The sequence below is a fragment of the Centruroides sculpturatus genome, unplaced genomic scaffold (assembly GCF_000671375.1).
Source record: "Centruroides sculpturatus isolate CEXI.00-Female unplaced genomic scaffold, Cexi_2.0 scaffold1163, whole genome shotgun sequence".
Classification (NCBI taxonomy): Eukaryota; Metazoa; Arthropoda; class Arachnida; order Scorpiones; family Buthidae; genus Centruroides; species Centruroides sculpturatus.
In genome coordinates this window covers 240,155-261,233 of record NW_019385338.1, presented here as the reverse complement: position 1 = coordinate 261,233, position 21,079 = coordinate 240,155, and the positions used below count along the sequence as shown (strand labels likewise).

At 29.0% G+C, this 21,079-nt stretch overlaps 1 protein-coding gene across 1 annotated transcript; it reads right to left on the bottom strand.

The window, feature by feature from the left end:
* Nucleotides 1-4,133: 4,133 nt before the first annotated feature.
* LOC111637836 (protein dpy-30 homolog) lies at nt 4,134-20,450 on the bottom strand. Its single transcript, XM_023383418.1, has 4 exons — nt 20,356-20,450; nt 12,011-12,108; nt 11,718-11,863; nt 4,134-4,603 (listed from the first exon to the last, which is right to left on the bottom strand). Exons 1-4 carry the CDS (start codon nt 20,363-20,365, stop codon nt 4,501-4,503), a joined length of 357 nt encoding a protein of 118 aa, XP_023239186.1. The 5' UTR covers nt 20,366-20,450; the 3' UTR covers nt 4,134-4,500.
* Nucleotides 20,451-21,079: the final 629 nt, after the last annotated feature.

The window sequence follows — 21,079 nt, the reverse complement described above, 5'->3', positions numbered from 1 at the left end:
AATAAAAAATTATACTTCAGATGTTAATTTAGTATCAAAAACGTAAAATATTTGAGTAGCCCAAGACATAGCCAAAGATTGAAGCGCCACAGCACTGGCGAAAATTTAAATTTGCCGACTGGAATTCTTTCGGATGATTGACGTTTCGGATGATTGAATTTCGGAAAATCGACGCTCTACTGTATTTTAAATTTTGTTCTCCATTTTGTCATTTTATACCTTCAATTCGGTGTTAAATTTCCTGACGACAGTCATTTAAAATGATCTAAAATATTCACAATAATTCAATATAACTGTTAATTTCTTTGCTAAAAGGTTTTCATGGTGATTATAAACATGCAATTCAAACGTATTCTCAAAGGATTCAGTTTAGTCTATACTATTTATTTGAAAAAAAAATTATCACAAAATATAAAATTGATTGTGCATTTTTAAATAAAACTGAATTTGTTTTCATATACACAGTGATTGTAACTAAAGAGATGTTAAGAGCTTTGTAGAGAGAGACTATTGGGTATATCTCAACTAAATTGGCAGACAAACTTTCCTGCATGTACAGTTTCGATTTTAAAATAAAATTGGGTAAAATTCGGCACTGCCATTCCCTCGACGTGCATAAATTATGTACATTTTCTAACAAATTTCGAGTATAGTAGGAGTCGAAAAATGCTCTTCGCAATTCTTGTGACAGACAAACCATTATGGCATTCACTTTGCCCAATGAGCAATTCCATGTTTGTAACCGAAGTAAATTTATTGTACTCTGTTCCTTAATTCCCAAAATTCATTGTGTGTTTTGAGCTCTGTAGAAAGAATTAATGTTTAACTATAGTTACCCTTTATTTTGACAAATTTTACTTGTCCATAATTTGATTAATGCTGACAAAAAACATTTTTGAAAGTGGAACACTCTTGAACTGTTTGGTCAGTGATCTACTGCTAACAAGACTTGGTTTGAATCATAAAAACTTCTTGATTCCTATTCTAATTATCAGCCTAATCTTACAAGTTAGTGATTATTTTATATCTATTAGGCACTCTATATTTGAACAGCAGAATTAAAACTTATTGATTTGAAAGAAATGTCAAGTTGTTATTTTTAACTTTAAATTAATAAATTGTTTATAAAGATTTTTTATTGAGATTTTTTTCTAAAAACATTAATTGTTTTTTCTATTTTTAAAATTAATAAGCTGATATGGCAAATACTGCAATAAATGGTTTTTGGAGTGAGTATAGTGCTACTTGGTTTTCATCAATAATCCATCCGAAAACAATCTGTGAAATCTGAAACTGATGAAAACTGAGGTAATTATTTCCATACAAATCAATGTGAATCCAATTAATATGTTCTAGACACTCCAAAATACATACCAAAAACACAATTCATAGAGAATAAATATAGTTTTTAATACTTCAAATAATAAGAAATTAATATAAAATGAATATAAAAGAATAAAAGACTAATATAAAGAATAAATGAACATTTACCATGGCATTTACCTTTCTGAAGACTTCTTGGCTTATGAAGACTATGAGGAGGAGGAGGAGAGAGAGGTGCAGATATTGTTTGGAAGGGGAATCCTCCTCCATAAGGACCTTAGATATCATGGCACTATCGGGTCACTTCCCTTCTTGGTCTTTTGGCACTAGAACCAGCTTCAGCATCAGTGGACCCATGTCGCACAAGAAAGCTGTCCAAAGAGGTCTGTTTGTGCTACCTCTAAGATTTGCCTAAAATGTCATTATCATTAAACAAGTTACAGACATGGCCTGACAGCTTTGTTTGGGTGATTTTTCTTGACAAACCCCTGTACCTTACTCCACTTGGAGATGTCCTTAATCTCTGAAGAAGGCACATTCACCTGTCTCTTCCTCCTCATCTGAAGCAATTCTTCATCTGCTGTCTGTTGCACTTCTAGGTGAAGGTCTTGCAGCTCTCAGTGGTGAGATCTTAACTCTTTAAGAGTGGCAACTCTTCTACATCCTAAACACTCACCTCCAAACCCAAGGACTTCCCCAAATCAACAATTGAACTGCACCACTTATAGGGTCATCAGAGGAAAGCTCAAATTCTTCAAAATCTCTCTCATGCACACATCCTGGCCATAATTTCTTCCAGGCAGAGTTCATTGTCCTGGATGTCACTCCCTGCCAAGCCTTATCTGTGAGGTTAATGCAGTTGGGAACGTTGAAATGTTTTTCCAGAACTCTCTTAAGGACAATTCTGTATCTGATGTCACCTCAAAGCACCTTTGAAACATTGCTTTTGTGTAGTTTCTTGAAATTTGAAATGACATTCTGGTCTATGGGCTGAATGAGTGGTGTGGTATTAGGGGGCAAGAACAACACTGTGATAAAAATCTCCTCCTCCAACAATGTGTCTTCCAAAACTGTAGGATGTCCTTGTCCATTACCAGGAGGCACTTAAAAGGCAACTGATTATCCTGAAGGTATTTTTTTTCACACTCGGGCCAAACACTTCATTCATCCACTCAATGAAAATTTGCTTCGTAACCCATGCTTTCTTGTTTACCCTCCACACAATTTGCTTTTAATCATATTGTTTCTGCTAAACACTCTAGGAGTTTCTGAATGGTACATCAGTAAGGGTTTCACTTTACAATCACCATTAGCATTACCATACAACAAAAGAGTTAGCCTATCATTCATAGACTTATGTCCTGGCAGTGTCTTTTCTTCCTGTGTAATGAACATCCTCTTTTGGAAGAAAATACCAAAGAGATCAGTTGAAGACTTGTTGGAGAATGAATCCTTCAGCCTCTATGCAATCTTTGCATTTGAATACAAATTTTTTGGCCCCAGACTTGTCCAAATTTTCACCTTCACTGTGCCTAGTAACACTGTGTATGCCAGTGTGCCTCCTTGAATTTTTCAACCAGCCTCTACTGGCCTTAAAATCACTAAGTACACTAGCTCTCGTCCCAGGCATTTTCTTAATGAGACTGGCATACAACAGTCAGCCTTTTCACATATGATGGCCTCCGAAACAGAATCACCATCTGTTTTTGATGGATCCAAATTAATAATAACTGTTTGACATCTTCAATTGTTTGTGATCTCTCTTTCATTAGCACATTCATGCCTTTCACTACATTAGCTTCCTTTTTCACCACAATGGAACTTATCGTGGATGGTGACTTCCTATACATGCAGCCGATTTCGGCAATCTTAATGCCACGCTCGTATTTTTCAACAATTTCCTTTTTCAACTCGATCATGTTCCTGGCCTTCTTCTTCGAAGGGTTGCTGGCTCTGGAAACTTTCTTTGGTCCCATGATAAAGCTAAAAGGAAAGGAAAGCAATGGAATTGTTTGGCTAGATGCATGGGGTAATGCTCACACAATGAGAAACAATGCCACACTGATCAGGAAAACGTGTGGGTCAACCTTTGTTTTTGCAAAATTAGCAGCGAGGACATGTGGGCATGCCGACAAAAACAGACAAATTTTTCACAGAAAAAATTGATGATAACCAAAGTCAACAAAAACCAAGGTATATATATGCACATGCACAATAATAATAGTTTAACATTTGACAAAAATAATTTCATAATGAGCTTAAGTGTTTTCGGTGTATGGACGTTAAGAATTTTTAGTTAAGCAAGTTTAATAATTAAGCAACATCATATGTTTGATAAATAAGTTTAATTTAAAACCACAATGTTTACATTTAAATTTATCATCATCAGTGCTTAATTTAGTAGTAAAAACAATTTAACAAACAGTCCACATCCAATAATTCTCAAATTTTTATGATACACACAAAGATTTTTCACAAAACTAATACAAATAGAGATTTATACAAGGTGAAGTGCAGAATGTTTATATCTATTACAATTTATAAAAAAAAAAAAAAGACTCCTCAAATACATTGATCAATACTAATTCTAAAGATTACATAATTTCGATTATAAAAATTCCGAATGATGGAAATAAAACAAACACAATTAAATGCTTGTTCCGTAGTTTAAAAATAAAAACTAATTATACTTAAATCAATCTAACTTTTTTTTATTCCTTGGTTATAACTAAACGATACATTTGTCAAAGATTGAAAAAATAATTGTCTGTACGAATTTTCAATAATACTTTATTAGATCTAATCTATACACTGATTTCTTAATATAAACATTACGGCAGTGATTTATAAATTATTTCCTTTAAGAACAACCACGTACTCATGCCATATTACTATTTATACAATTATCTAAATTAACTTCTCTATTCATTATTGATTATATCTACTAATTTAACTGTGTATATAAACTTCAAAGAGAAAATGCATTCACTTCACGAGTTACAAAATGATATGGATGTCCGATACACCGTTTTCTTGATCTTGATTTGTTTTAAAAAGATCTCTACTTAAACAGTATTAAACCAATGTATAAAAAAGTGGTCGTAAATAAAAAAAAATAAAAATAAATATGTTGAATCGATAATTAAAGAATGACCAAAATATCCAAAAGGGAATGTTTCACTGACTTGAATTTTGCCCATTAACTGCTTGAGAGCCTTGTTCAAATTGTGTCTTGTTCTTCAACAGGTAATTTGCAAGGTATTCAATTGGATTTGGTGGCCTGAAAATATATTTATTACTTATTACAAATACTAAAAATCAATATCAATAGTATTAAATTCCTATTGTAAAATGAGAATGATGATAGATTTTAATAAAATATTAATAAATACAAATTTACCATGTATAATGCACACTTTTTTGCTCAAATTTGTGACAGAATACTTTTAATTATTTTATTTATGCTTATGTGTTAAAAATAGTAACTCTAGAAATCTATAACAGCAATATCTTGACCTTCTACATTGCATAAATATCATAAAAAGAAACTTTATATACCAGTAACAAATTTACAGACAATGTTACAAGAAATGCTAAAATTCCTTTATAATACAAAAAAACAATACCTATATATAAACAAATAAAAATCTGAATTAAAAAATTAAAATGAAAATATGGCTAAAATGTGGGTGCGCATTATACGTGGCAAAATATGGTATTGTAATCATTTAATGTAACAGTTCCCAAACTTATTAAGCCCATAGATCCCTTCTCGTAGCAAAAACCTAACCATGAATCCTGAATTAAAATAACTCCACACAACTACATGAAAGTTAAATCTGTAATTTTGCTATTATGTCTTGAATGGTGATGTAAAAATAAAATATAAATAAAAGATTTTGATATTTAAAGTAAAATTTATTGAAATNAAGCTTTTCTTTTTTTATGCTGAAAATTATCTTAGCTTATTATGTAAAATTATAGAAATTTACTATAGATAGGTTAAGTGACATTTTTTTAAACTTTTTACTATAATATAATAATACATATGTAATGTGCGAGTGTGTATATTTCAGTTTTATTAAGAAAATTAACTTAACATGAAAATTACATTTTCTAGTTATGAAATATCAATTATTTTTGATCAAAATAAATTAATTATTTATATATTTTTAATCATTACATAGTTTTTATAATTATGAAAAACAACCAATTATTATCACTGTTTTGGGAAGAAAAATTAAAAATGTATAAAATTATAAACAAACAAAAATTCTAAAATGTCATAATGTATGCAATAAATGAAGCACACAGCACATTTTCAAAATGGGAAAGCTTTAGCTAGTATTCCCACCATGCAATGCTTGTCATTACTTGTATTTTATGTATACTTATATATTACTCAGGACATAAAAATGACTATCTATTTATTTATTACTATATATTTTTAACTTTCATAATAATGAAAATAGGTTGCAATTATTTTACTTTTTATTCTTTCTTTACTTTCATGGACCTTGACGTTCATGCACCCCCAAATTAATTTTAATTTGCCACTGACCCTGTCAGCAGCTCCAAGAATCCCCGGGGGTCCATAAGAACCGCTTTGGGAAATGTTAGTTTAAGGTATCATACAAAAGTTGCTGTAACCAAAACAAAAATTATTACAGAGTAAGAAACGAGTTTGTAAATTTCCAAATGAAATGGCTCATTATAAAACCTTGTTTGTTTATAATGATCAATATGTATTTTGTACAAATTCACTTCATTAACCTTGAATTTATCGATCTGTTTATGTTTAAATGTTTGTGTGATGTTTGTTACCAATTTCTATCTTCATAAATGTGAAGAAATTTATAAAAAGTTACCTAAGTTGGAAAAAGCAATTATTATTATTTTTTTTTTTTTTAGTGCATCTCATTGTACAAAGAGACTTATAAATGCTTATATGCTAGGTATACAAACTTAAAATGTTGCCAAATGTTACTAGAAACATTTGGCCAACCTAAACACCAACAATTTCAACTGTTCTTTTCTTTTTTTATCTATGGCAAAATTTAGTTTTTTGACTTAACATACCCTTTTATAGAACATATTGCAAATACTGAAGCAAAAATACAACACTAAAAAAAGCAAATTCATTGTAACTGGAAATTTACCAGAAAAATCTTTTCATAAAAATTCAAACATTTGTAGTTTTGACAGTTTTTTTGCTTTACTTTTGATAATCTTATATTCTAAGATGAAGCAGAAAGTACTTTATACAAAAGTTAGATCCTATTACAAATAGCAGGACTCAATAAATCAAGAATAATGCATTTCCAAAATATTATTTTTAAAACTAAATACTGTTAATTCATTTTTTACTATTGTATTTCTTAATTTCAAACTCATAGTGCATTTAGAATTGAACTTTATTACATTACTTTTTTTTTATGAATAAAAAAAAACCTAAAGTAATAAGCTTAAAAAAATAATAAATTCCACAGAATGGGTAATATTTCACAACTATTTCAGTGTCCTTCTGATATAAAATAACTTTTAATACTGTATCATAATATAGTCACAGATGCATTTTAAATATTACAAAGGAGTTTAAATTAAATGCTTATTAGAGAGTAGAGTTTCCTTGAACTGATTTTTTTAGCTATACAGTTCAATGTTCACAATTATAATTAGATATAATGCATCACTGTCTAATGCAACAAATGCAGTTTGCTAGTTTTAGAATTTGTCAACTTCAATGCATCTATTTCAGACATGTTAAATGGATTAAAAAAAAAAGAAATAAAACACCTCAGAATCAAGGAACCATTGTATATTTTCAAAATTATAAACATTACATTATTATATTAGCCAAATATCCCAATTTAAAATTAGATTAAACATTTTTCATAACTACAAACATTATTCCTTTAAAAAAAATATTTAACCAGATTCAATGTTGTCTATTTGTACAATTAAAAAAAAATGAAATAATGAGATTATTTCAATTCCTGAGAGCATTCAATTATAAAGATTTAAATGAAATTAATGTTTTAGTTGTTTCAAATAATCTTTCATTGATAATTATTTGGACCGGAGTAAATTTTTATATGGACTAAAATTTTGAGGTTCTATCACTGGATTTGCACTAACTTGCAAATCTAGTCCCAATCTGAACTATAAATGAAGGAAAATGAAGCCTATCAGATCTAAACGATTAATTTGTTATATATTAAATTTTGCTACATTCAAAAAGTTAGTAGAAAACAGAATTATGTATATACAGTAATTACATATATAATATTTAAGAGACTCCAGAATTTTATTATGATGATGATGATATCAATTTTNGTGAAAAAAATAAAAATCCGATACTTTTTGAACAGACCTCGTATATTAAATAGCATATAAGTTCATTTTTAAATTTTCAACTCAATTCAAAGCATTTTTTGTTGTTGTTGTTGTATGCAGTTTCCAGCAAACTTTAATAATTGTTTTCTATTTGTGACAATTGCTACGTAATTCAAAGGGAATTTTTAATATATATCTTACACATCATTATTAATATAATTTTGGAGGTTACAGAACGTATTAAATTACTTTAAAAAACGAAAAATAATTATATCATTTGATTTCATAATATTTTGTACATCTTAAAAATAATTAATTTTATCCTGGGATTTCTCGGGATCCCGGGACAAGCAAAAGACCGGGAAATGAGAAACCTTAGTTTCAAAGTCCTGAGTCCAAAAATAAAAAATGTTGCGGTGATTGACTGATCACCATACTTTTCCTCTGTTATATATAACAGATCTGGGAAAGTAATAAACTGCCAAGTAAAAAATTTACTTAATTTAGAAATACAGATATTAATACATAATAGTAATAATTGATTACAATTTCCAAAAGACTGATTTTGATGCCAATTTGAATTTAAAGTGAATTATCTTGAAAATTTACATTACTGTTGAAAATTTAGTTATTTTTTTTTATTTTTTACCCCATATAGAAAATCAAGTTTCATGTTGTTACTTATATGCTATTTAATATACGAGGTCTGTTCAAAAAGTATCGGATTTTTATTTTTTTCACATAAACCAATGATGCGCGGGTGGCCTCTTTTGGTGGAGTTGTGGAGGGGACAGTCATGCACAGCCCTGAATTTTTTCCCGCCTGCAGGAAGCGTCAGTCGTTGGCAATCGGCCTATGAGTGACTCCTTTGGTGGAGTTGTGGAGGGGACAGTCATGCACAGCCCTGAATTTTTTCCCGCCTGCAGGAAGCGTCAGTCGTTGGCAGTCGGCCTATGAGTGAGGACGTAGTGAGCTCTCGTCAGATTCCACTAAGTTGGAAAATGACTGAACAACGTGAGCAGCAATATTACATCAAATTTTGCCAAAAACCTTGGTAATACCCAAGTGTAAACCATTCGCAAGATTCAGCAGGCTTATGGACACGATCATCGAGGCCAAAAAAAGCGCGGCAGGTCCGCAGCAATATCAAGGTCANCAACAAAAAAAAAAAATGCTTTGAATTGAGTTGAAAATTTAAAAAAAAAAAGAACTTAGCTTAAACTTCTAACTTAAAAGGTAATTTTTGTTTTTTAAATAAAAACATAATATAAAATATTATTGTAAATTTTTATAATAAGATTTTAAAAAGCAAAGACGGTCAATACTCCGATCACTCAATCTGATTCTTATTTTAGTAATGAAAAGTCCTGCTACCGAGAATGCCCTTTCTGATTCAATTGATGTGAGTGGAATCGTGTTTAATGCATTTAAGAGAAGACAAATATTATGTGTTTTTCACCTGTATCCTGAAAGATTTCTAGTTCATTTTCAAGATTGTAGTACTCTTGATTTGTCTACCTCGACTGCTTTAATACAAACATCATAGCCCAATAATTTGGTTATTCATTTGTCTTTAATAATCAGGTTATGAAAAAAAANACATTATTCCTTTAAAAAAAATATTTAACCAGATTCAATGTTGTCTATTTGTACAATTAAAAAAAAATGAAATAATGAGATTATTTCAATTCCTGAGAGCATTCAATTATAAAGATTTAAATGAAATTAATGTTTTAGTTGTTTCAAATAATCTTTCATTGATAATTATTTGGACCGGAGTAAATTTTTATATGGACTAAAATTTTGAGGTTCTATCACTGGATTTGCACTAACCTGCAAATCTAGTCCCAATCTGAACTATAAATGAAGGAAAATGAAGCCTATCAGATCTAAACGATTAATTTGTTATATATTAAATTTTGCTACATTCAAAAAGTTAGTAGAAAACAGAATTATGTATATACAGTAATTACATATATAATATTTAAGAGACTCCAGAATTTTATTATGATGATGATGATATCAATTTTCAATAATTTTACATTGTCTCAGTACAATCCCCATTAAATACAATATATTTTAGAAAGAAAAGAAAAAAAAAAAAAAGTATTAGAAAAGCATGTGAAACCTTTTCAAAATTTTTAAGTGTTTTATGCACACATTATGTTTATTACCTAATTAAATGATAGACAATTTTGACTGTTTTGAGACAGGAGACACTGTCATATATATATATTTATAGTTCTCTTGATCTGGCTCCAAATAATTACTATAGATTTAATGGATGAGAATGGGGAAAAATCCACTTAAATGAGATAAAGTGAAACAAATGCATGAATACAACAGATTAATTACCTTCCAAAAAATTTCTGCATAAAATATGTACGGAAAGATAAAGTAAAACATGAAAAATTAATGAAGTAATTATAAATAAATTCATAGAATTCTAAAAACAAGCTTTACTTTTTTTATGCTGAAAATTATCTTAGCTTATTATGTAAAATTATAGAAATTTACTATAGATAGGTTAAGTGACATTTTTTTAAACTTTTTACTATAATATAATAATACATATGTAATGTGCGAGTGTGTATATTTCAGTTTTATTAAGAAAATTAACTTAACATGAAAATTACATTTTCTAGTTATGAAATATCAATTTAAAAAGTTTTCTTGATTTTTGAATTCTTTTTGAAATTCTTTGCATTTTTTTTTTTTCTTTTAATACGTATATTTATATAAAATTACAGAAATAAGACTTTTGTAGCATTACAGACATAATGAAAAAGCTTTTCTGAAACAAAAAATTATAAACTTAATTGTAATTTCCAAACAGTCTTAATTATAATACCAATATTAAAACTATATGTCATCTTTTATTATCTATAATAATAAAGCGACTATAGCAGATTAAATTTTGGTAAAGATTTTTTTTTTTTTTGGAATATAAACATTTTGTTATATCAATTTAACATGCTGAGATGCAATAAATTCATAAAGCAGATTCCACAAAAAAATGTAAATGAAACAATTAGTGATGAACAGAACAGGTTTTTAAATTCATTCATAAATAGAGAGAACTGACAAAACTCAAAATAAATATCCCTTTTGAAATTTATAAATTCTTTAGCTGTAAATAGTTAAGTTAATACTTCTTTCTTTTGAGCAAGACATTTACTTTTCTTTTTCACTTCTATAACAATTGAATTTATGCATGAAGCAATCAAATTATACACAATATTTTAACTTTACAAGATTTTTTCATAAGCATACACCATCATATTTACTTTCCCAGATCTGTTATACACAACAGAGGGAAAGTATGGCAATCCAGCAAAAAATGACCCCCCAGATTTTTTACAATTTGGACTTACGACATCTTGAAATGTCAAGAAATGAAAAAAAATTTGGGGGTAATTTCTATATGTATGGATGTTAGTGTATGTGGGGGGGGACAATTTTGTTCAACCTGTTTGAAGCTTAATAACTCCTGTGCTTTTTGTTGAAAATTTCTGAAATTTTGCAGGAAGGTTTGTGTATAGTTATTATAGGAATATAATAACTATAAATTAATAAAAATAAATAAAAAATGAGTATAGTAAAATGTTGATTGCATACTGTATGTTGATATAAATAGCTTAATAAATCAGCAAAGATTGAGCAATATGCTAACTAGTCGAAAACAGTTTTTTTACCTACGAATTGCAATAGAAAAAAAAAAAAACAGTTAAGTTCAAGGAAAACTGATGTGCCCTTTTTAATTTATAAAATACACCTTTTTAAATTTAAAACAAGGTTGAAAATATAAACTGAAAGAACATTGTTGTTTCAGTTTATACTCAGAACAATAATGAACAATCAGTAATGGTATCATTACATTAATGGGTATTATTTTGATAAATTTCACTATACTGAGTGCATGTGTTTTTAAAAAATAATAGAATATTTATCAATTGTAACATTCTGTAAAAACAATTTATTATAAAGTATTTCATTATTCTGGCATTAGTAAAAACATATATAAAAATATATTAACAAATAATACTCTTCATTATTACCTTTCTTTGGCTAATGTAGAAAGAGCCTGCAACAGTATAGGAACAACTGTTTGATCAAGATATTGTCTAGTTGGTAAAGCCTGGAGATCAAGTTTTGGTTTTTTTGGTTGATTTTCAACGGCCACTTCCTTTTCTGCCGAAACTTTCTACAATTAGGAAAATCAGAATTAGTATTAATGTTTTGACACATTTTTGTCATTGTGTACTTTTTCTTGAAATAATAACTAAATAGAAAAAATTATATTAAATTTACAATTATTAAAAAACAAATATCAATTATTATTCATTCTAACCTGAACATTATCTGTTACAACTGCATTTGCAGCCATACTATCTGAAGTTTGATTATCAGTTGCAACTTCTTCTGTAACAGTTGCTGCTGGATTTTGTTCTAACAGAGGAAAATAAAACAAAAGCTAAAATGAATAATTAAAAATATTTATATATCTTATATGCAATAAATTTGTCAAAATAAATAACTCATATTTTAAATAGAAAGCATAAAGTTATTTCATTGAAACATACAAATCTGATAGACTGGATCATTTGAAAAACCAAAACTGGCTAGAGTTAGTAGATTAAGACAAATTTAGATAATTTCATATCTGAGTTGAATCTGATCTTTGTGAATATGGAGAATATATTTAGATGCTCCATAATTTTAATATCTGTAACATATTAATTAGATAAAGGCTATATTACTGCTACTATTAATAATTAAATGCTTCTTCACCCTTAATCCAATGAAGCCTGGGTTGGGCCACAGACCAAAGATTTACTATCTTTTTCTATATTTCCACTACTACTCTGTAAACACCACTGTGACATCATCAGTCCTTTTTCTTAGGTCTTCAGCTATCTGGTCGTTCCACCTCTTTCCGGGTCTCTCCCCTTCCATCTTCAATACCAATTTTGGTATTCTATTTTCTTTCATTCTCTAGGTATGGCCAAACCATCTCAGTCTATTCAATTTGTTTAACTTCTCCCCCAAATTTTCCATTCCTGTTCTTTCCCTTAGTTCTTCATTCCTTATCCTGTATCTTCTGGACTTACCGTGTTTCCCCGAAAATAAGACATCCGCAGAAAATAAGACCTAGCACAGATTTTGCTGAATTGCGAAATATAAGACCTCCCCCTGAAAGTAAGACCTAGCGAAGTTTTTTTTTAGTCGTAACGGTCATCGACAGATGGTTGAAAGTACAGCCACTGATTGGTCAGCAGACAATTACGCCACACGGCATGATTTGCATAAGACTATGGCTTGGGAATCACAGATTTGCATAATGTTATCGCTGGTGATCGCTAATTGGTCGGCTGGGAATCACGCCACATCACATTTGCATAGTGCTGTTGTTCAGTAAGCACTAATTGGTCATCGAGCTCGATGTGGACACTATAAAAAGGTTAAATTGAATGTGTCGCAAGGTGTTCTCTCAAACCTGTTTAGCGTATTGTTCAACAATAAATGTGAATTCGTCTTCATGGAAATATAAGACATCCCCTGAAAATAAGACCTAGTGCATTTTTTAGAGCAAAAATTAATATAAGACACTGTCTTATTTTCGGGGAAACACGGTAGTCAGCACTTTGTCCCAATATTGACTTATGGAACTGCAACATGGACTACAATACAGAGAGAAAAAAGATCCAGGCAGAAGAAAGGAAATTAAAGGCTACCTTAATTAAATGATAGCTGGCAATCATTTGGCTTTAATATAATTATTGGGCTTACAGATGTTTATATTTGTATATATGTAACAGTCATTCTCTCCATAAACCTTTTAATAATATATTTATAACTACTTTTTGTGGTGACTGGACGGCTAAGATGGTTAATTAAGGTGTGAGCTCTGGGGACATAGAATTGAGTCTGAGCAGGTATTTTTGGGCAGTCTGTCCCAAATATGCCAGATCCCTTGCATCTGGTCATCTCTGCTATTGTTTTTAAATGGAGTGTTGCCATCTATGGGGAAGCTTCATAAAAACATTGTTCATAGAACTTTCCAATTTTTCCTGAGAAAAACTGTTCCATGTGTTTTTTTGCAAACTTTCAAACTATCATAGTTTTTATCATAAAAGAAATTCTATAAGACCCATAAAAAATAATAGTCTGATGGGGCAAGTTTAGCCAAGTATGGGGATGGGGTAAAACATCCCAGCTAGTTCCAATCATTTTTGGCACATTTGTAAAAAAGTGTGCAGTCTTGTGTTATCTTGATAAAACACAATGCCTTTTCTGTTAGCCAATTCTTGATGTTTTCCTTCAATTGCCATCTTCAAGTGATATAGTTGGGAACAATACTTATCAGAATCTATTGCTTGATTCTGTGAAAGTAGCTTTCATTATAGAATTCCTTTCCAATCTAACCAGATGGTGAGTACAACCTTTGGATAAAGACTAGCCTATGCAGTATATAATGGTAATTCATTTTTCTTACCCCATGATCTTTTTGGTTGATGTTATAAACAATCCATTTTTCATTACCCGTTACTAGACATTTCAGAAATTGGTCATTTTCATTTTGTCTTTGAAGAGAATTAATTACAAATGAAGATGCAATCTAGTAAGTTCTTTTCCATTAATTTGCAAGATAAATAAATTTCATTATCATTCACATATCCAAGCTTCTTTAGATGTTGAAATATGGTACTGTGACTTCACTATGCCTGCTGTCTAGAATTGTGTAACAACGGTTGCTATCCAATAATGTTTTGATTTGGTCATCTTCAATAATTTAAACAGTTGATTCTGCTACAACATCCTCACCATAAATAATCACATTTCTTTTGCTGTTTTGTACAGCAATTTTGCCTTTTCAATGGAAGAAAAGAAAAAAGTAGCAACTTGTTTACTTCCATTTTCACAAGACAAATTAAATGAAATTTAAGTAATCTTAATGGACCTTTTATATCAGATGCATCTCAAGATCACTTTCATATTTGTTGATTTTTACAATTCTAATCATTTTCACTTTGTCCAGTGTCTCAACAGTCAGCTGTGAAAAATGATTACAAACTTTCTGAACAACTCATTTAATATTTTTAGCACAAAACATGTAATTCTACATAGTCCATTGATAAAAATGACAAATTAACAAAATATTTTCAAAAATTTATTATTAATCTCCTAGAACAGCAACTTGTGCACAATTCTTAGACCCTAAAACAGTTGTGAAATTATTAATAAATCCTTTACAGAAATTTAGATATAGGCCTACTTTGATTATGAGTAGAAAAAGTTAAATCTACTTAACTTGAATATTTAGCAGGACTGTACAGTCAAGAGTCATGGAGACTGTAAAAATGGATACCAAATTCCCACTTTTTTAATTACATACTTTATAATAAGCTCCTAATAACAGCATTAACCTCCTATCTTGCATTAAAATAGCCTTCAATAATGCAAGATCTTATTGTATGATGATTCCTCTACTTCATAAACTTTCTTTACATATCACTATATAATTACTGTCGATTTTCTTTTCAGAAATTCATATTTAAATACAGTCTGTATTAGCTAATTCTAATTATCATCATCGAAAGATTCACACATATGTCAAAGAACATTAAAGTTAAATCTAGTGTTTTTGAATACTTACTATAACAACAATAACAACAGATAACAATTTGTGATTGATGATGAAGATAATAGCAATGATAATAAAAAACTGAAAAGAAGACAAATACTTTCAGTTTTGATAGGAATGCTTGATTCATTTTGTAGGTGATGAAATGCCATTCTGGGTTAATATAATCAAAATATATTTTAAATTATTATTTAAAGGCAGGAATCAAAGTTGGACTTTCTAAAACTCTGAGTCTGAGTCAGGTGCTTGGTCTACTGACTTTACNTGTAATAAATTAAACATTAACTTTTAATAACTGTTCAATCTATTTTTAATCCTATAAACATAGCATATAACATCTAATAATTTTTTAATTAATAAAAATCTATGCTTGTTTATATATAAGTCTGTAGCCAAGTGATTAAGGAATTATCCTACTGCTATAGAGGAGTTTTTGTGGGTGGTCTGTCCTAGATATGTTGAATGCTGCCCCTGCAGGACTGGGAAAAAGGCACTCTAATGCCTGCAGAGAAGAAGATATAATAAATTTTAAAAATACTCTTAAGATGAAAAACAAAACTATTATCCATATCTGTTCAAAAATTTATCAATGGAGGTTCAAAGTTCAAAAAAATTTTGAGAAATACGGTGTCCTGAAAAGTGGTATCTCTCACTTCAAATTTAATTAATTCCAGAAGACTGTTCGAATTTGAATAATTCAAAATAATGGAAAGCGAGTTCCCAGACCCCAAAACAATACCAATTTCAATAAATTTAAAATGGCAAATACACAGAATTTAAGATAAAGATAACATAATTAAATGCCTTAATAATAATAATTTAAAACACAAAAACAATAAATAAAATACATAAATAATACATAATAAAATGAAAATTACATTTACTGGTCGACTTTGGTATCTTAAACATGGCAGCCAAATCTGCCACAACTGTACCAGTTTTATGTTCTTCAAACAGAAAATAATTATTTTCTATTACTAATCATACATAAATTAATTAATCATTGTGGAGCATTTGCTGTTTTTAAGGAATTTTTAATATCAACTCTAGTTATTCAGATTAAAAAATGAAAATATATCTAAAAACATTAATTGTTTTTATAACCATTAAAAATATAAAATTAATATATTTAACAATTCAACATTTTAAAAATTTCTCCAAAATGTAGTATATATAATAAGTATAGACTTAATAGATGTTAATTAACTGGGTCTTTATTAAATATTATATAAAATTAAATATTANAATTGTAAGTACAGCAATACCCCGAACTTACGCGATAGGTGGGACCGAGCGATAACCGCATAAGTCGGGGTATAATTTCTCAATGTGTGTAAAATCCAAGTCGGATGTATGTTAGCTAATAAATGTTCTCGTTAATCTTATCTCATCTTTTGATTAGTTCATTGTTACAAGAAATCACCACATAGAGTCTCTCGAGTCTCCGTAGATATAACAAACACAGAAATAAATAACACAAAATAAATTGTAGGTGTGTCGATTCCGCGCGACACGTCCGAACATGTAAGTTGAACAATAGTGTGGAGGGAATGAGTAATCAAGAGTTGCGTGGTGCTCAAACAAAAGACGAATCGACGAGATTTGAAAATCGCGTAACTCCAGGTTCGCGTAAGTCGAGGTATCACTGTATATAGAAGTAATAAATTTAATGATAACATTGCTAATTTATGGATAATAAATTTGTCTAATTGATTAATCAAATGAATGTCATTGACAATTATGGAAGATACTATACTAATTTGAAGTATTTTTTGCATCCTGAATAGTTTTTTCTATTTAAATAAAAGTTACTTTTGGCTCAGATCATTTAGATACATGAAACAAAAAATGAACATTATGTTTTATTACCATACTATAATTTGAAAGTTATGATTAAGTTGAAAAACTAACTACAGATTCAATCAAATTCTGAGACAAAAACCTGAAAAGAAATTGAAGTTCTAATTATGGAGCAAAAAACTTATTAATATCACTTTACTATTGATGATATAAATTAACTAGCAGATGAGCCCGGCGTTGCTCGGGCAAAAAGTAACAATAGCGAAGATTAAGATTATTAGATTTTAGTCGATATTACCCGTTTTCACCAGGCGCAAGAATTAGGTCTCTCTCTTCCGAGACACTTAGAGAATTTTTACATGGTCTAAAAATATGTTCAATTTTATGCAAAACACCACATCTAAAATAGTACAGTAAAGCTGAGTTCTATAAAATAATCCTTAAGCTTTCCCTCTCCTCCATGGGGATAATTTCCAAAAATCCCTTCTTAGTATGCATTCTCAAGGCATATACTACTAAAATGCAGTCAAACGTGCAAAAAAAAAATTAAAATTAAAATCATTATTGAATTTTAACTGAATAAATCTTTAGTATTCAAAAAGTTCTTTTATTTAAATAACCTATAAAATAAAAAAAAATCAGAAAATTTTTCATTACAATGGAGAATTAACTTACTTGATAACTTTACTTGAATTATATGGTTGATTTTAAACTCTAAAATCTAAAAAACTTGTTTGGAATTTTATATTTTCAATTCAATATTTCGAATTTGGAACAAATTCAAATACTCGTTCGAATTTATTTATTTTGGATTTATTGTTTTTGGGTTACCCAAAAGATGAAAATGATTCAACTCATCTCAATTATATTATAAGATTAGCAGAAAAGATGCTAACAAGTTTCTTGTTGTAGAAAATTATTTAATACAATATACACCATCACATCTATAACAAAATTTTATTGACCTAAGGATTTAGAAAATTTTCAGCACTAATATATCTTTATTTAATTATCATAAAAAAATAATTTTAGAAGTTATCAATAACAATTTAGCCTTGATCTATTTATTATGATAAAAATCATCTCTGGTAGTAGTAATAAAATTTTTATTAGTGTTAGTGAATGTAAATTAGAATATTGAATATTCTATTTTCATTTTTTTCAGATGATAAATATTAAATGTACAATACCTAGTATCTACCTAATAGTTCTTTCAGTATATCTTTGATTACTGATTAACAGAGTTGTCTTCAAATGCCAAATTAAAAATTAAGGAATTGACAAAGCACAGTTCTGTCAGAATAATAATTGTTTAACAAAAAGAAAAAGTATAAAAAAAGACCATGGCTTCTTAGGAGAAAATAAAATTAGACATAATCAGTACGATGTATATGTTAAATGCATTTAATAAAAATTAACTTTTAGACATTCATCACTTTATAACATAAAATATTTAATCCATACTTTTAGATTTTTTGATAATGATCATAATTTTTCCATTTATTAAGCATAATTCTCATTTCACAAACTATAATTTTGCCAGTTAGCAATTATTTTTGAATTAAAATTTTTTTTATAATGTGAAGACCTCTGAAATGAATTTAATAAACCATATGTAACCTATACAAAAAAAAAATCTTGTAAGACAAGCTTACATTAAAAAATAATAAACTAAGCTTCAAAAAACTTAAAACTTACTTCCTTTGTATGAGAAGAAATTAATTTTGTATCCATATAATTGTAAAATGCAGTATTTTACACAAAAATAATTTTTATGTAGATTTATTCTGCAATATGAAATCATTATTTGAGATTCTATCAAAAAGATTTTCCAATTATTTAAATATAATGTTTACAAGTGGTTTCAATTGATTAAATAAGCTTATTAGCCATATAAATCAAAAACCAGAAAGTTGAATAGATTTAATTTATGTTTGTATGTAATATATTAAGGCTAAAATTTAAAATAATGATAATCCATCCTCCACAATAAGGTCACCAGCTCTTTCAGACTCAATAGGAAGCTCCCAGAATTTGGTAAAAATTTTTAAATTCTCACACTCCTGAATTGAGGCTTACTCTTCCCATATTTATTCAACAAGACAATCAACTTTTGGATTGCAGGTTATAATAGAAAATAGTATTTTGACATTACTGAAAGTCAAAAAAAAAAAAAAATGTCAAATCTCTCAAAATTCTTAACTCCTGGAATTGACTCTTGTGGAGTAAGCTTGCCAACTCTCATATCACTAAAAACTCTGCTCTCAAGAGAAACATTTTATTTTGTTAAGTTACGTCAACCCAACACTTGGGAGAGCTGCCTAGGAGGGATGCACTCCGGGAGGTCTTTTTAAGGATAACTGGCCCCCATTTGGGCATTACAGACGTGGAGAAAACCTGGAAAACTCCACACAGCCAGCCCATTTTGCCCAGGCACAAATCCACAACCGAACTTCCAGCATTCAGGGAACAGAACCGCCTGGCCACCGGTGGGCCCCAAGAGAAGCTATCTTCAAATCGTGTCAACATCACTAAGAAACCTTTTTCTACATTCTTTTTATATTTTAGACATAATTTAAAGCTTAATTTAAATTAAACATATAAACAATATTAAGATCTTTATCAATATAAGTGCGACCTGTCAAGTTTAAATCTTTTTTTTTTTTTAATTTTATGTTTACATTTAACACATCTTTATGTTAAATAAGAAAAAAATTGTTTAAATGCATTTATGAATTTACATACATTTCAATTAAAAGCAATATTTAATTCAATTAATAAAAATAATTAATTTTTTATTGAATTATTTCAAATATTTTGAATTTATTTATAAATAAATAATTTATTTATTTAATTTTAAAATGATTAAAATTTTTAATAATATTTTAAATAAGAGGAAAACTTTCCGAGCACAAAAGATGGACTTCAATTTGATTGAATACAAACAATGGATGAAGTGTCTTTTATTCAAAATTTACAAAACCATGCTTTAAAATACGTCATCGACACGCGAAAAATGTGTCAATTACAGCTAATTAATATGAATAACAATAATTTATTAAGAATAGAATAAATTATTAATAATTTTTCTAATTATAAATTTAATTTAGGTACTTATTTAAAAACCTTAATAAAATAACAAAAAAATTTAAAGATGAATAAATAAACTAACCAGGGAAAAAAAACAATAGATACGTGTAACATAGAATATTAAATGTATTATTTGCAAGACTGATCAACACACAACTCACCTTCCGCCATTTTGTATGATACAGAAACGATATCAGGTGGCGCTTTTTCGTAAATTTATTTGTCGTTCCTAACTTGTCTATAGTATAAACTACACGTTTGTAATTTTTTTTTTTTAATAGTTCATTTTTTTGTGACAAAGATCCTGACTTTTCTGAAATTCTTGGTTTTTTTGCAATAAAGTCGTGAAGTTTCATTTGTCGCTTTTTTCTTTCCTTAAGCAAATGTCGGTAACGGAAGAGCGCATCCAAAACACCTCGTTTTGTTTTTGCACTTCTTTCAAAATCAGGATCATTTGCTACAATTTGATCAACGATTTCAGTTAGCATTACAAAACTTTTACTAAGGAAATCAGTAGAGAAATTTTTTGGGTTCTTCGTTTTCAGAATCACTATTTTCCAGTTCTACATGGATTCCTTGTTCTGATAATTCTTGAAGGTCATCATTGATAAGACTCTCACCAGAAATCTGCGGTAACTCCTCAATATCCTGTTTGTCTACATCTCCTAGTCCTGCTGTATTGATTAGGTTGAGTTTGATCGACCTAGCAATACAATGGTAGGCTCTTCTCGTTGAGAATTCTTGGATACCTTTGGCCATAACTTCTTCCACACTTTGTGCATTTATCAGTTAATTCTTGCTAAGCAAAGTCGATATTGTCTATGACATCCATATATTTTTTCCAAAATTGCACCAAACAAACATAGATTTAAAGAAAGTACACCT